The sequence below is a fragment of the Aristolochia californica genome, unplaced genomic scaffold (assembly GCF_029961685.1).
Source record: "Aristolochia californica isolate CCGP_79_NKW_82.1479 unplaced genomic scaffold, dmAriCali1.0.hap1 SCAF_13, whole genome shotgun sequence".
NCBI lineage: Eukaryota > Viridiplantae > Streptophyta > Magnoliopsida > Piperales > Aristolochiaceae > Aristolochia > Aristolochia californica.
The window spans coordinates 9,609,339-9,622,364 of record NW_027181804.1 but is presented as its reverse complement, the minus strand read 5'-3'; the positions used below and the strand labels follow the sequence as shown (position 1 = coordinate 9,622,364).

The 13,026-nt window shown below is 40.7% G+C and overlaps 2 protein-coding genes across 4 annotated transcripts; both read right to left on the bottom strand.

Annotated features, from left to right (window-relative positions):
* Positions 1 to 1,334: 1,334 nt before the first annotated feature.
* LOC137947631 (cytochrome P450 71AU50-like) lies at positions 1,335 to 3,683 on the bottom strand. The gene is made up of 2 exons (XM_068793428.1): positions 2,727 to 3,683; positions 1,335 to 2,033 (listed from the first exon to the last, which is right to left on the bottom strand). The coding sequence occupies exons 1-2, from the start codon at positions 3,681 to 3,683 to the stop codon at positions 1,398 to 1,400; spliced, it is 1,593 nt and encodes a 530-aa protein (XP_068649529.1). The 3' UTR covers positions 1,335 to 1,397.
* A 2,932-nt stretch (positions 3,684 to 6,615) lies between these two features.
* Positions 6,616 to 12,618, bottom strand: LOC137949081 (cellulose synthase-like protein D3). Of its 3 annotated transcripts, none has more exons than XM_068795355.1 (5): positions 12,105 to 12,618; positions 10,638 to 11,541; positions 8,975 to 9,782; positions 7,507 to 8,850; positions 6,616 to 7,413 (listed from the first exon to the last, which is right to left on the bottom strand). In XM_068795355.1, the coding sequence occupies exons 2-5, from the start codon at positions 11,516 to 11,518 to the stop codon at positions 7,102 to 7,104; spliced, it is 3,345 nt and encodes a 1,114-aa protein (XP_068651456.1). In that variant the 5' UTR covers positions 11,519 to 11,541; positions 12,105 to 12,618; the 3' UTR covers positions 6,616 to 7,101. The 3 variants fall into 3 exon arrangements, with proteins under 3 accessions (XP_068651456.1, XP_068651457.1, XP_068651455.1); XM_068795356.1 differs by having other exon boundaries at positions 6,616 to 7,608; positions 7,777 to 8,850; XM_068795354.1 differs by having other exon boundaries at positions 6,616 to 8,850.
* Between the last annotated feature and the right edge of the window lie 408 nt (positions 12,619 to 13,026).

Sequence of the window (13,026 nt, the reverse complement as noted above, 5' to 3'; positions counted from 1 at the left end):
ATCAATTCAAATCTTCCTTTTGGTCTTCAAAACCTCAAGAATTGGTTGGTTCTTAACCCAAGCATGGCTTAACTTTTTCTTATGATAGGCGTCTTATTTATCAGTTAAAAAGACACATTTCCCTTACTCATTTCCAAAAATTCTTTAGGCAACGAAATTGTTCTTAAGTCTTAAAGGGCTGGAGAAGGAATTAGAAATTTCAAAAAATCACAAATCACCAAAACCAACAACTCTTTGAACTCGACAAAGTCCCTCAAACAATTTCTATAAGTTTGGAGAATCCGAGTACCATAAATCATAAACCAACTTGATTTAATCTAAAAACACTCAAGTAAACTACTAGTCTTGAATAATGAGAGATCAAGTTAAGTCTCATGCAAGCCTCATGCCATTCTTCCATCATATAACCTTCAACTTCATAATCAATAGGTCTTCATAACCTTGTAAGCAACTGATCTTTATCAAACTTGTAATATTTGAGTACAAGAAGATCAAGGTGGTAATATCCTTTAAACATCAACTATTAACTTTCACAACTTCTCATATGAAAGTCATTTGTTTCTTGATGTAATATAGAGATTAAGGGCTTTGTACATAGTATGAATGTAAGAAAAATAAAACCAAAAATCACTTATCTTTCCATGGTTGAAACTCTTCCTTCAAGAGCACATTGCATGAAACCTTCAAAGGTACTTAAGCATCACTTCAACATGGGAGTCCTAAATCCTTAGCTCTGATACCATGTAGAATTTAGGACTCCTTCATAATGATCTCGAGCCAAAGAGGGAGAGAAGAAAAAGAAGAAGGAGAAGAAGAAGAGAAAAAGGAGAGAGAGTTTAGAGATCGACTTCCAAGAGAACGGAGAGGAGGTTTTGGACGAAAGTGAGAAGAAAAGAGATAACTTAATACTCTACTTCTTAGCCAAGGGACTCTATTTATAGTTTTTACAATGCCCTTAGGGCTATAACATTACAAGATAAGAGACATAAATATGCTCTCTATTTTTAATAACCTAGTTTTATGTTGTTGTTGTTGTTAACAACCTTGCGATATGTGCTCTATTTTTTGCTATTTGACTGATATGTTTTATTATTATCATCAGAATTTATATTCTCTATTTTTTATTAATTGCCTTCACATATATGTTCTATTTTAGCCTTGATAGAAGCATATAAATCATAGGAGATTCTTAAATGCTAAGATAACTCTTCAATCCCTTGCAATTCTCATATGTGTGCTATTGAATTCCTTCGTCACACAGGTACATATTAATTAGATGATGAGGCTACAGTCTCTCTCAGAAAACTTGTTAACAAAACTTGCACTTCCAGCCTTATTAAGGACTACATCTGGTTCACTAAAAGTACTTGAAGGAAGAAGAAAAGGAGATGATATTTTCAGGAAAGAAACGATGAAAAGGTCTCCTCAGATAACCTTGGCTTTGGAATGAGGACGAGTGGCTCTGCCTTCTTAAGGACAATCCCAAACCTTTCAGAGAGGTCAAGCTCAGTATCCTCCGGCAGTCGCCAGTCAAATGAGTGAAGAAGAGTTGCCAATCCATACATTATCATCCGATCAGCCATGGAAATCCCTGGGCAGATCCTCCTACCTGATCCGAACGGAAAGAAATCGAAATCGTTGCCACTAAAATCCCATTTGCGATCACTGGTTGTGAACCTCTCTGGGATGAACTCGTTGGGTTTTTCCCAAATATCCGGGTCCCTGACAGTAGCCCACATATTGACCAAAACACGGGTTCCTTTTGGGACGGAATATCCGCCTAGGGTAGTGGTTTGGCTCGGGGTTCTGGGGAGCATGAGAGGCGAAGCAGGGTGAAGTCGCATGGCTTCTTTCACAACGGCACTTAGATAACGCAAACTGGATAGGTGCTTCTCTTCTACGACGTTGTTGGCTCCAACCACTTGGTCTAGTTCTTCTTGGATTTTAACCATCGTCTCCGGATGTTTGATCAATTCAGCCATCACCCATTCCAACGTCACTGCCGTTGTGTCCATTCCAGCCATAACCAAGTCCTGCGTCCACATCAACGTCAGTAAAATAATCACGGAAGAGAGGAAAAAGCCTTTTTTCCTCCTAACTCTGATAAAATGGATATTCTTAAGAATTTCAATAAGACCAACAAAATCCAAGAAACCCTATTTGAGATTTCTCTGTTTTTAGTCATCTTCATTGTTTAAAACAACTTCCTCTCTAGTTAATCATCTTTTAGGGTCTGTTTCGAACCCCTAGAAATGATAACAAATGAAAATAAAATAAGAATTTGACTATTATATTCCCAACAATAATTAGTGAAAATGAGATAATGATCAAATTCTCATTTTCCCCGATTACTTTTAGGAATAATAATGGTAAAATTTTTATTTTCTATTTTTTTTTTCTTTTCTTTTCTATGGGGTTCCAAGTAGAACAGACCATTAGGGTTTGCCTTTGGCTACACTTCTCCTTAGTCTCTTCAAGCCATAAGCAATCATGATTGGTCTTCAGTTGCATGAAGTATCCATTTAGGAGTATTACCAGGCAATCATTATGACACAAAATAAGAAACAAGCAGCAATAATCTTCCCCCTTGTTATTTTCTAACACTAGTTTTGTTTAAGAATTCGTTAAATAACTATTTTAATATCATTAGTAATTTAGCATATTATAAAAATATAAAACTTTTAAAAAAGTTTGATTCATTAGATGGTAGAGCGAAAGATGACTACCATGATCAACCCTTTGATGTGGTTTCTGGTTAATGGCACAGTTGAATCACCCTTTTCTTGCACCCGCAGAAGAACAGACAGAAATTGTTTACTTTCCTGCATCCCCGGTTCGGCCTTTTTCATATCAATGATGGAATCCAAGATCCGATGAAGTCTCGCGGCAATTTTCTTTCTCCTTCGCCTCAGCCCTTGAAGATCAAACGGCGCAAGAAAGGGGAAGAGCTCTGAGATACCTAGCTTGCCGAAAGACCCAAGGATCTGTGGCACCACCTGTCGGAACTCATCGCCCTTCTCTTTCAGTGAAGCATCGTCGAGAGTCTTACCCCACAACATGCCCATGAGCACGTCAAAGAGGGTGGCGAAGAGCATCTCACGGATAGCAAGCGGAGCCTCGCCGTTGTGGTAAACCCGTCTCACCATCTGCCGAACCTCCTCTCTTCGAACGTCACTGAAGACCTCGAGCTTGGTGCTGTTCAGCATCTCGCCGACGGCTAGCTTACGCAGCATACGCCACTGTTGGCCGTGCGGGGACCATGCGATTCCGTGCAGACCATTGGGGAGGACCAATGCCGATGAAGGCACGTCGTGATTGGCGAAAATGGCGTCTTTGTCTCTGAGGAGTTCCTTCGCCAGGGAAGGCGAGTTCACCACGATGCATAATTTCCGACCAAGTCGAAGACTGAAGATGGGGCCAAAAGTCCGAGCCAACTGGGCTAGATGCTTGTGGAGGTTCTGATCAAGAAACGGCAGATTCCCCACGAGGGGAAGCCCCCTTGGTCCCGGCGGCAACCTCAACTTCTCTCCCTTCCATTTCTTGGTGAGGACAACCAGGGAAGCCACCAGCAGCAGCACAGCCACGAGCACCTCATTCCATGGTTTGGCCACTGCCGGCAAACGAGCGAAAGCTTGGGTAATTGATGAAAGTGTGGAAGAAGCCAGAATTGTTTCTGAAACCATCGTTTCAGGCATTCAGCACGAGTGGAAGAACCCTATACGTTACTACACTCTACTCGTCTTATTATATAGAATCAATATTACACGTTGCGACTGAAAGAGAGCACCCAGCATACAAATTGCGTAGAAGGAGAAGCATTTATTGGTCTCCTTCCTCGTAAGTCCGAGAATCCGAATTTGGAAAAGCGAACGGTCGGTATGAGGAGAAGAAGAGTCGGCACTGCGCTGGTGTTTTGCTGGCGAGGTTCATCCTACACATTTAACGTGTCTGTTGACCTTAATTACAGTAACGATCTCAGGAATTTTTGGAGGCTTAAATTTAATTAGAGAGAAATTATTTAATGGGCAAACCATTAAATCCCGCAAGAAAGTGTCTAGTTATTTTTCAAACTCTCGTTGTGTTTTTTCAGACATGACCTGTTCATGGCAGATACAGTCGTGCCGCCCCTAAAGTCTTCACGACCGGTCGCCAATCGCCGAAAATAAAAGAAAAAAATTATTCTTAAAAATAATTAATTAAAAAAAAATTTGATCATTATCTCATTTTTGTTAACTATTTTTTTAGAATAATAATGGTTAAATTCTCCTTTAACCAAGTATCAAAATTCTACTATGTAAACAACTCATTCACACCATATTGGTGTGTGTTCGCACATGTTTCACACCGTGTTTGGTCTGTTGCACATGTTCGCACATGTGTTGGGTAGGCTCGCATGTTATATGTGTGATGTGTGGAAACAAAACAAGCTGAGATTTTTTTATCAGATCAATTTAACTATTGGGATGGAACAAGACATCTAACAGTTAGGCGAAAGCAATTACAAATCTAACGATTAGATCAAATACAATAACAGATCTAAATTGGTATATCAAAGCAGTTATAGATCTAGACGGTCAGATCAAGAGGTGGTTTATTCCAAAATAGTCAGAAAACTTTATAAATAGGGCTTCAGAATGTCAAAGAATGACAAAAGAAGAAATTTGAGCTTTGAAAAAACGTTCTAAAAAGTAGAAATCCTTATTCATGTTCCTGAGAGAAATTCCAGTGTTCTTGAAAGAAAAAAAAGAAATATCTTTTGTTCGATCTAGTTCAAGCAATCAGTTATTTAATTATTTAATTATTTTTGTACCGGATTTTAATTTGGTTTTTATTAAAGTATTTATTAAAGTTATGTTCATTTGCACTAAATTACATCCAACACTTCTCCCTTGGCGAAGAATTTTTGGCGCATTGATAATGATGACTTTTCCGTTCTTTGGTTTCCCACAATAACTTTTCGCTAACATCTTTGCCAGATCCTAAAGCGACTGGGCTGAACTTTTTATGAACAATTAGTGTTTCGGTGGAAATTTTGTTTGTCACCCTCTTCTCTTGTCCGTAGAAACGCGAAAGGAGAAAATTTAAGTCACCCTCTCTTCTTGTCCACAGAAACGCGAAAGGAGAAAATTTCGAGTCACCGGGAAGTAGTTGCGGCCATTGCTTTCCTTTGACTGCTGTTCGTTCGGCCAACACGGCAAGGAAACCGCTGACAAGCCCTTATCCACAAGAAACTCGAACGAAGAAGAGAATTTCATCTTCTATTTTCTTCTTTCTCTATCTCTCTTCTTACTGTAAGAGAGCTTAATAATCATCGGTTCTAACCTTGGGATTGAAGAGAAAGATCTTTAGTTAATGTAGGAAGCATAATAACAGTGATAAAAACATATAATAAGCTATTAAAACATATAAAATATATTATTTGAACTAGTTTAACAAAACCCAAACTGGACTGTCTAATTGGACCTGGCTCCTCATCTAAATTATTTATATGTTTATATTCTTTTTTTGGCCCAAGGGGATTCAAATTTTAATAACGTTCATACAAAGAGATGTTTGATCAATGTTTTATTCAATGTTCTCCTCCCGGTAGTCACCTCCTAATAACCATTGCTTGGAAAAATTCACTAATACACTATATTAGCCGAAAATACAAAGAGATTTCAGGCTCTCTTTAAGTCATTAAAGATTTATTGCGACAATTCTGCAGTAGTGTTTTTGGCCAAGAACAATAAGAGCGGAAATCGTAGTAAGCATATTAACGTAAAATTTTTAGCTATTCGATAATATGTCAAAGCAAACAAGGTGGTTGTAGAACACATTAGCACCGGATTAATGATCTTTGATCTATTAACAAAAGGTCTACCACCCGTTGTTTATAAGGGACATGTTGAATGTATGGGACTTAGTTCTGTTATGTAATTTATGTAATTGAGATTCCTTTTATGTTTGTATCACAATTTGTTAATTAGAACTCCATTAAGTTCATTTGTGTCTTATCTTATTTAATTGTATACATAAAGTTTAGAGAATGACAATATAAGATGATCCAGAATGAGCATTATTAAAATTCATTCACAAAGAAATGTGTCAAATACGTGGAAGGTAATACTTGCTCTAAAGGACTTATCGCTACGATTCATGTAATTTAATATTATTTGTTTGAGTATAAGGATATTATATCTATGGAAAACATTCTTGAAAATGTATTAATAATTAATGATACACATTAAATAGGTGTATGGGTCAAGTGGGAGACGTTCACGAAGCATCACTTAAGTGACCCGTTCGTCCTCGGTTTTCCATTGCATCACTTAAGTGACCCGTTCGTCCTCGGTTTTCCATTGAAGGTGGTCGTCGGTTACAATTTTATAATTTCCCGTTGGTTTGGTGATTTCTTTGGATGAAAAGGAAGCTATAAGAGGGGTCTGGTCTAGCAGAGGCATGCTTGAACATTACCATCAATAAACCTTTGCGATATACGAGACAACGCAGTTCACTTTATTCGTCGAAAACGATAGACGCTGCACACAGAAACTGACACCATATCAGGAGGTATGTTTATGAGTTTCATTTTATATTTTATATTAAGAAATTCATGATATAAAGATCCTACACATAATGCTCCGTTTTTTTCCCTATGGAACAGGTTATCTCTTAATATAATTCCTGCCTCCAAATGGAAGAGAAATGCTTTCAAGACAGACCGATCAATCCATCTCATAGCCTCTTTGATGGGTAGACGGTTTGCATTATTAATTCTCTAAATTACAAACAAATAATCCCTCCAAAGAAAATCTACATTGTAACATACTGTCCATAATCCTGTACATCTGCCACTGTTCTTGACAGAGGAAACTCCACCAAAAAAATTTATTATAGAAGGAGAGAAAGGAGAGCAAGGTAGCTATCCCACTTTCATAACTGACCTGCATGCTATGGATACTTGTAACAAGAGCAGCTCCAACTGATTGTCCAAGGCGTCCAGAAAATTGGCTTTAAGACGGGCAGCAAGACCAGACCACCAGCTAAGCTGGGTAAAAGAATACCTGGCAAAAATAGTCATAACAGTCTTCAGAAAGAACCTGCGGCAGACAAGATTCTTCAAGGGAATGTGAATGATCCACCGATCTGATTAGAACCTGCAGGTGGATTAATTGCCACCCATAGGAGTGAGATCGTAATCGCTATAAGGCCAGACCAAACAAACACGATCGTAGGTGTCCTTCCTCTCCTACCCATCAGCCCCTTTGCAAAAGGGTATAAGTGAGCCAAAACCCAGAAACTGAAAAAGACACCACCCAGAAGTTTACTCCATTGTGGTATCACACTGTATATAGTTCGGCTGACTCCCACTGCAATGGCAATCAGGTTTGTCATCATGATCACGATTGGTGGTAGCATCAGAGACGTCCACTTCACAACATAAAGATCAGCAAAATCATCAACATCATCGTCACCAGCTGATTTCGAAGTTAGAGTAAATGAGATTTCAATCCCTGCAATCACCTTTAAGAGTCCCTGAAGTACTGCTGCAAGATGAGCACTCGTACCCCCAATAAGCCAAAACTGCTCATTACGCCACCACTCCTCTAATTCAATGCCAGACCACTTGATCTCAAGCACAGCAAGCATGCACAGAGTGAGAGTGATGATGAGAAGGTAGCAAAGGAAAGTGACGTTCAGAGTCTGGACAATAAACTGGCCAGAGAAGAGAGAGAGTGCTGGAAGGAAGCAATAGACGATCAGGAAGATGGAAGTGAATGGGTAAATACCAACATTTAAATACGCAACTCTCTGCAGGAGCTTCATTCTTGGGCTTGCTAACAGAGCATTGTTTCGAGAGAAAAAGATCTCCACGGAGCCAGTGGCCCATCTCAGTACTTGGTGGAGCCGGTCAGTAAGGTTGATTGGTGCAGTCCCACGGAATGCATCACGTTTAGTCACACAGTAGACAGATTTCCATCCCCGGTTGTGCATCCGATAACCGGTGACAACATCTTCAGTTACAGATCCATAAATCCAACCTACTCGCTGGCCCCATTCAGTCTTATCTTCGTACCAGCATGAGATCACACTAATTGCCTCTGCCACAGTAGATGCATCAAGAAGATCACGAGGAATAGTTAAGGCCCCTGGTGGTCGGCCATTCTTCACAGCAGGGTGATCAGCCAGAGGACGGCCTTGGAACTCGGCCACTGGAATTGAATCAATGAGGAAGGTTGAGTTTCCAAATCGCTTTGGCAAAATAGAAAGATTTATGTCCTCATCATCAGAATCTCCCATTCTTAGGGCACGGTTTTCTTCATGTACAGCTTTTTGTTTCTTCCTCCGTGCAAAGCAGCAGCTGCAACAACCAGGATGGCTTTCTTTTGCACGAGGTGGGTCAAAACCATATAGGGCAACACGACGAAAGAGGCATCCAGTCCCCACATAGACTGGCCCCTGAAGGCCATCAAGGGCTCGCATGTTGACATCAAAGAAGACAGTGTTGTGGTTTGCGTAACGGTCGGAAGGATCAATACCCTCAAAACGCTGTGGAAACTGAACATAACAGAGTCGATCTCCACCACGGTCCATCATAAAGCACATGCCTTCCCTCATGGCCTGGGAGTTGTAAATATAATGATCACAGTCAAGATTGAGGATGAAAGGTCCATTGGACATGATGGCTGAGGCACGAACTAACGCATTCATGGCTCCAGCCTTCTTGTTGTGATCATACCCAGGCCGTTTCTCACGTGATACATAAACTAGTAGTGGAAGCCGAATGTCCACATCAGCGAGATCAAGCTGGCGGCTGTCATCGGTAGTCCCATGAAGTGGTTCATCACTTGGAGGCTTCAGCATAACCTGTCATAATAAAACGATGAATTTTATTCATAACCTGCCTTTGCAAGATTTGATATGATTAAAGACAACCTCAAGCCACACAACATCATATCCAACACCAAAAATTAATGAGGTGAAATACTACCTGAATGATTCCAGCATGATCACCCTTAGAATGCTCTTGTCCAGGGACCAACCAAGTGCCTGGCCAGTGAGTGCCATCAGCCATCCAAGTTGCTTTCAGGACTTTGACAGGTTCAACTGGTTCATCGCCAGCATTCTGCCTCTGAAGCTTCATGGCTTTTATCTCCTGCCTGGCATGATATGCATCTGACCTGCGCCGGATAGAATCTGGGAGTCCATTTATCCGAACTTTAAACTCATCATACTCGCGCTTTACACGCCTCCTGTCTCTAACAAAATCAGGACGAACTTTGTTCTTGTAAGGATCTCTTTTCAAATTGAAGTAGCTCTCAGGGTTCCTGGGTTCAATATCATGTTTTCTGCAGAATGGAACCCACAGATCAGCAAAACTGGCAGCCTCTGCCATGGCTTCAAATGTAAGAAGAGCACCTCCATCATCAGAGACATAACATGCAAGTTTCTCCACAGGATAATCAGCAGCAAGGATTGAAAGTATTGTGTTTGCAGTGACCAATGGTGGTTCCTTTTCAGGGTCTGCTGTGGACACGAACACATCTATTCCAGGTAAATCAGATTTTCCAGTTTGATTGTTCAGGTTTGGTGTTTCAAATTTCTCTTTAAGAACCGCAAGATCAGTGGAGCGATTAACCGGGTAGAACTTGGGAAGCTGATCAAGCAACCAAGAGAATGCAAACCAAATTTCACATACTACGGACATACCCCACAACCAAATAGCATCCTCATTCTTGTGTGTAATTCTCCATGCCAGAAACAGCCCCAGGGCAATTATTCGGACAAAAATGAGCAATCTGTATAACCGTGATAAAAGAACATTATGTTAATAAGCTTCAGAGGAAAAAGTATTGCAATTTACAAATTTCTTTAAGGGCCTTCCTTGTTAAGGAAAAAAGTGGTTAATAGCACAGAGCTGTCTGGAATTTTCTTCAGGGTGTAGGGATTCATATAAATATATATAGAGAGATATATTGTATATGCACAAGTATATAAACAAATAAAGAATCAGTTTTTTTCTCATTGAGACAGGCATCTTCCCTGCTGGCCCCCATGGATCCACACGTGATTATCTGCGCAAGCCTTCACAAAGCATGTTTTTCTCTTAGCACAAATATTTTCAGAGAGAGGTATTCCAGATTTTCTGTTGCAACAGAAAATTCATATGATATGTTTTTTCCTATATTTGCTGTATAAATTTTAGAGTAATGAAAATTTAATCCTTTATAAATGGTAAAAATAAAGGAAGACAATAATTTTGGTCGAGAAGCCCTAACAAGAGAATGCCAAGATGCTTTGCCAACAGTGTTGTGAATGTCAGATATTCAAAGAATACAAAAACAGACGATAAACCCCAAATAACAACAGACCATGAATCCCAATAACAACAAGGAGAGCACCATTATAATTCTATATCATAAGCTCAAGTGCAGAGCAGAAACACTACCCATTCTGATGCATTATATCCCTTGAAGACATTGTTCTCCTCTTTTTACTTTTTCTAATCATGTGTAGCGCTTCCCCTTTTCAGTTCTCAATTATGCACGCTCAATACAACTAATTTGAAAGTTATGGGAAGACAATCAGAAAAAAACTAGAATTTTTTTTTGTTCTATTAAACAAAGAGCAAATAATTATTCTAAGGATGATACCTATATGGACTGAGAACAGCTGCTGGAATCTTCAACTTTCGAGTTAGTGGCCTCCATGGCTTGCTAACCAGTTCAGTAGGACCCTCAGGAGCCCCCTCATCTCTTCCATTACCTAGATCTCCTTCCCTTGGCCAGATAGCATTTCCATATCCATATGTTCCCTTTGTCTCGAACAACCACCTGTTGTGATCCCAATCACCTGTCTGACTCCTCATCAGTACAGACTTGGTGGACTTCATCATGGACAACCTCCTCTCCATCTTTGACATCCCATTCGAAGGTGGAAGGGAAAGAGGACGGTTGCCATCTACTGCTATCTCATCCAAATCCATGGCCTTGTAAGGTTCCTTACAGCCTGGACAATTGGCTTCACCACCGTTAACTGCATCCAGATAGCAAGCTCTACAGATCTTGAAACCACATTCACAGGGAAGGATGTCAACCCCTCGCTCATCACTCATCACCTTGGAATCACAACCAGGGATAGCACAAAAAGACCCTTTTGCGCCAGCCATCTGAGGATGGTTTGCCTCAGAATCAATTACTTTGTCCATGAGATGTGCCCGGGTTACGCTGTTGAATCCACCGGTGAAGAGAGAATTTGAAACGTATTGTTCTTCTACTTTGGCTGAAACGGAGTCCATTGACACTTCCATTGGCTGATTGTCAGGGGTAGGCGGGATGTGAACGGTGTAGTTTGCGAGTTCACCACTATCGATTTCACTGTCGAGATCATCTCTTGAATAGTTGACGTACCGGCCAGAGGAAGTTCGTCGTGCAAAGGTCACTGTGGGAGGAAGAGGAGGCTTCCCCTGCTGGTAATCAACCTCAGACGCAAGCGATCGAGAGGACCGGCTTCCTTTGAAGGACCTCGATTCCATATCGGACCAGTGACCAGCGGATCCTAGAATTTTGCAGTAGAAAAAAATCAAATTACAAGAAGATTTCTTAAAGCTATACTCAAAAGTAGAGAACAATGGGAACAGAAGTTTTGAGGCAATAGCGTTAAATCATTACTTCAGAAGCTCTTAACTTCCATACCAAAAACTGATTAGTCTACTATCTTCAACAAGCTCAAGTCGGTAAAAGGTAGAAAAAGGAAGGAATGAGCACAACTGTAAAGCTTCAATATAAAAGTTGCGAAGGGTAAGATCAGATGAAAGCAGTTTCTCCAGAAAACTGCTGGAAATCCGATCCGAAGGAAAACCTTTGGTATCTTACCAGAAATAAGAAAAAACAGGCCAGCCTAGAAACCCAACCTTTCCAAAACCCACATTCACAGCCAAGGCTAAAATGAATCGCTAGAACTTCCGAAACGCTTCATAAATCGAGCTAGTTTATATAAAACAACCATAATTACCTCAATGCACAACAAAAAACGAACGATTTTTTTTATAGTAAACAGCCTCATTTTCCCTCCAAAACGATTCTCCGACCTAACTCATCCAAATGAGGATCGTCGCATACCTTATATATCAGATCCCGACCGATTCTCGACGAACTCCGCTAGAAGCAGCTGAAAACGGCGGTCTGAATCCTTCAACTGACACACAAATAAGCAGCACTCCAACTGTGAGAACCTCTCATGGTGACTCAGTCCGATGCACAAGTCCAAGCCCTACAAGCCAGCCTCAAGCTTTTTAAAAACTCGCGGAGGGCGTCCATTACGTGTTTCAGATAAGTGATTTCCTCAACACGAAAACTCGCCGGCGCATCAAAAGTCGGGAAACACCAGAGCTCCTTGCAGTACCTCACAAACAGGATTCCGACGGCAAATGAGAGAAGAAACAGAGAGGAAGAAAGAAAATCGACGACAAGGATCACAGAGAGAACAGCGAGAAAGAAATGATTTATCCTGGAACTGGGGAAAACGTCGGATTCTTTTTTTTTTTTTTTTTTTCTTGCAGCTCAGCGTGATAAAAGGCGCAAGTCGGGGATTTAAGACGAAATTTATATCGGCGCAAGGGAGTGAAACTTGGAGGTGGAGTATTTGATGACGAATGGGAGTGGGAAAAGGTACCGCTGTCATTTGCAGTTTCTCGGAACGTTGGCCTAAGATGTCCGTGTCCGTAAATAGCCATTTCAAGTGGCGAAAATTACGAAATCGAAAGCGCGATTTGTGTTTCGCTCGGATTTACGACTAACCGGAGTGCGGAAACAAAGAAGGCGCGGCCGTTGGCTTTGTGAGCTAGATTGACGGCGATTTGTACGGGTAAAGATCCATGACAGTGACTACCCAAAGGCAATTCCAATTCCTTGTTTTTTTTAAGACTACCTGTCCCTATCCCCCTGTCCACTGGCATTTTCGTTAATTAATGAAGATACGAGGACAATTACGTGGACTGCGATGTTATGGGGACGTAGTGGATCGGAGCTGACGAGAATCAAG

What these genes read in the sequence shown, in the direction of transcription:
- LOC137947631 (XM_068793428.1), bottom strand. Translation starts at nt 3,683, where the DNA reads ATGGTTTCAGAAACAATTCTGGCTTCTTCCACACTTTCATCAATTACC. An exon ending in ACATCAAAGGGTTGATCATG is followed by an intron (nt 2,034 to 2,726) that starts GTAGTCATCTTT and finishes ATGTGGACGCAG; the next exon opens with GACTTGGTTATGGCTGGAAT.
- LOC137949081 (XM_068795354.1), bottom strand. Translation starts at nt 11,518, where the DNA reads ATGGAATCGAGGTCCTTCAAAGGAAGCCGGTCCTCTCGATCGCTTGCG. An exon ending in GCTGTTCTCAGTCCATATAG is followed by an intron (nt 9,783 to 10,637) that starts GTATCATCCTTA and finishes ACGGTTATACAG; the next exon opens with ATTGCTCATTTTTGTCCGAA. An exon ending in ATCATGCTGGAATCATTCAG is followed by an intron (nt 8,851 to 8,974) that starts GTAGTATTTCAC and finishes TTATTATGACAG; the next exon opens with GTTATGCTGAAGCCTCCAAG.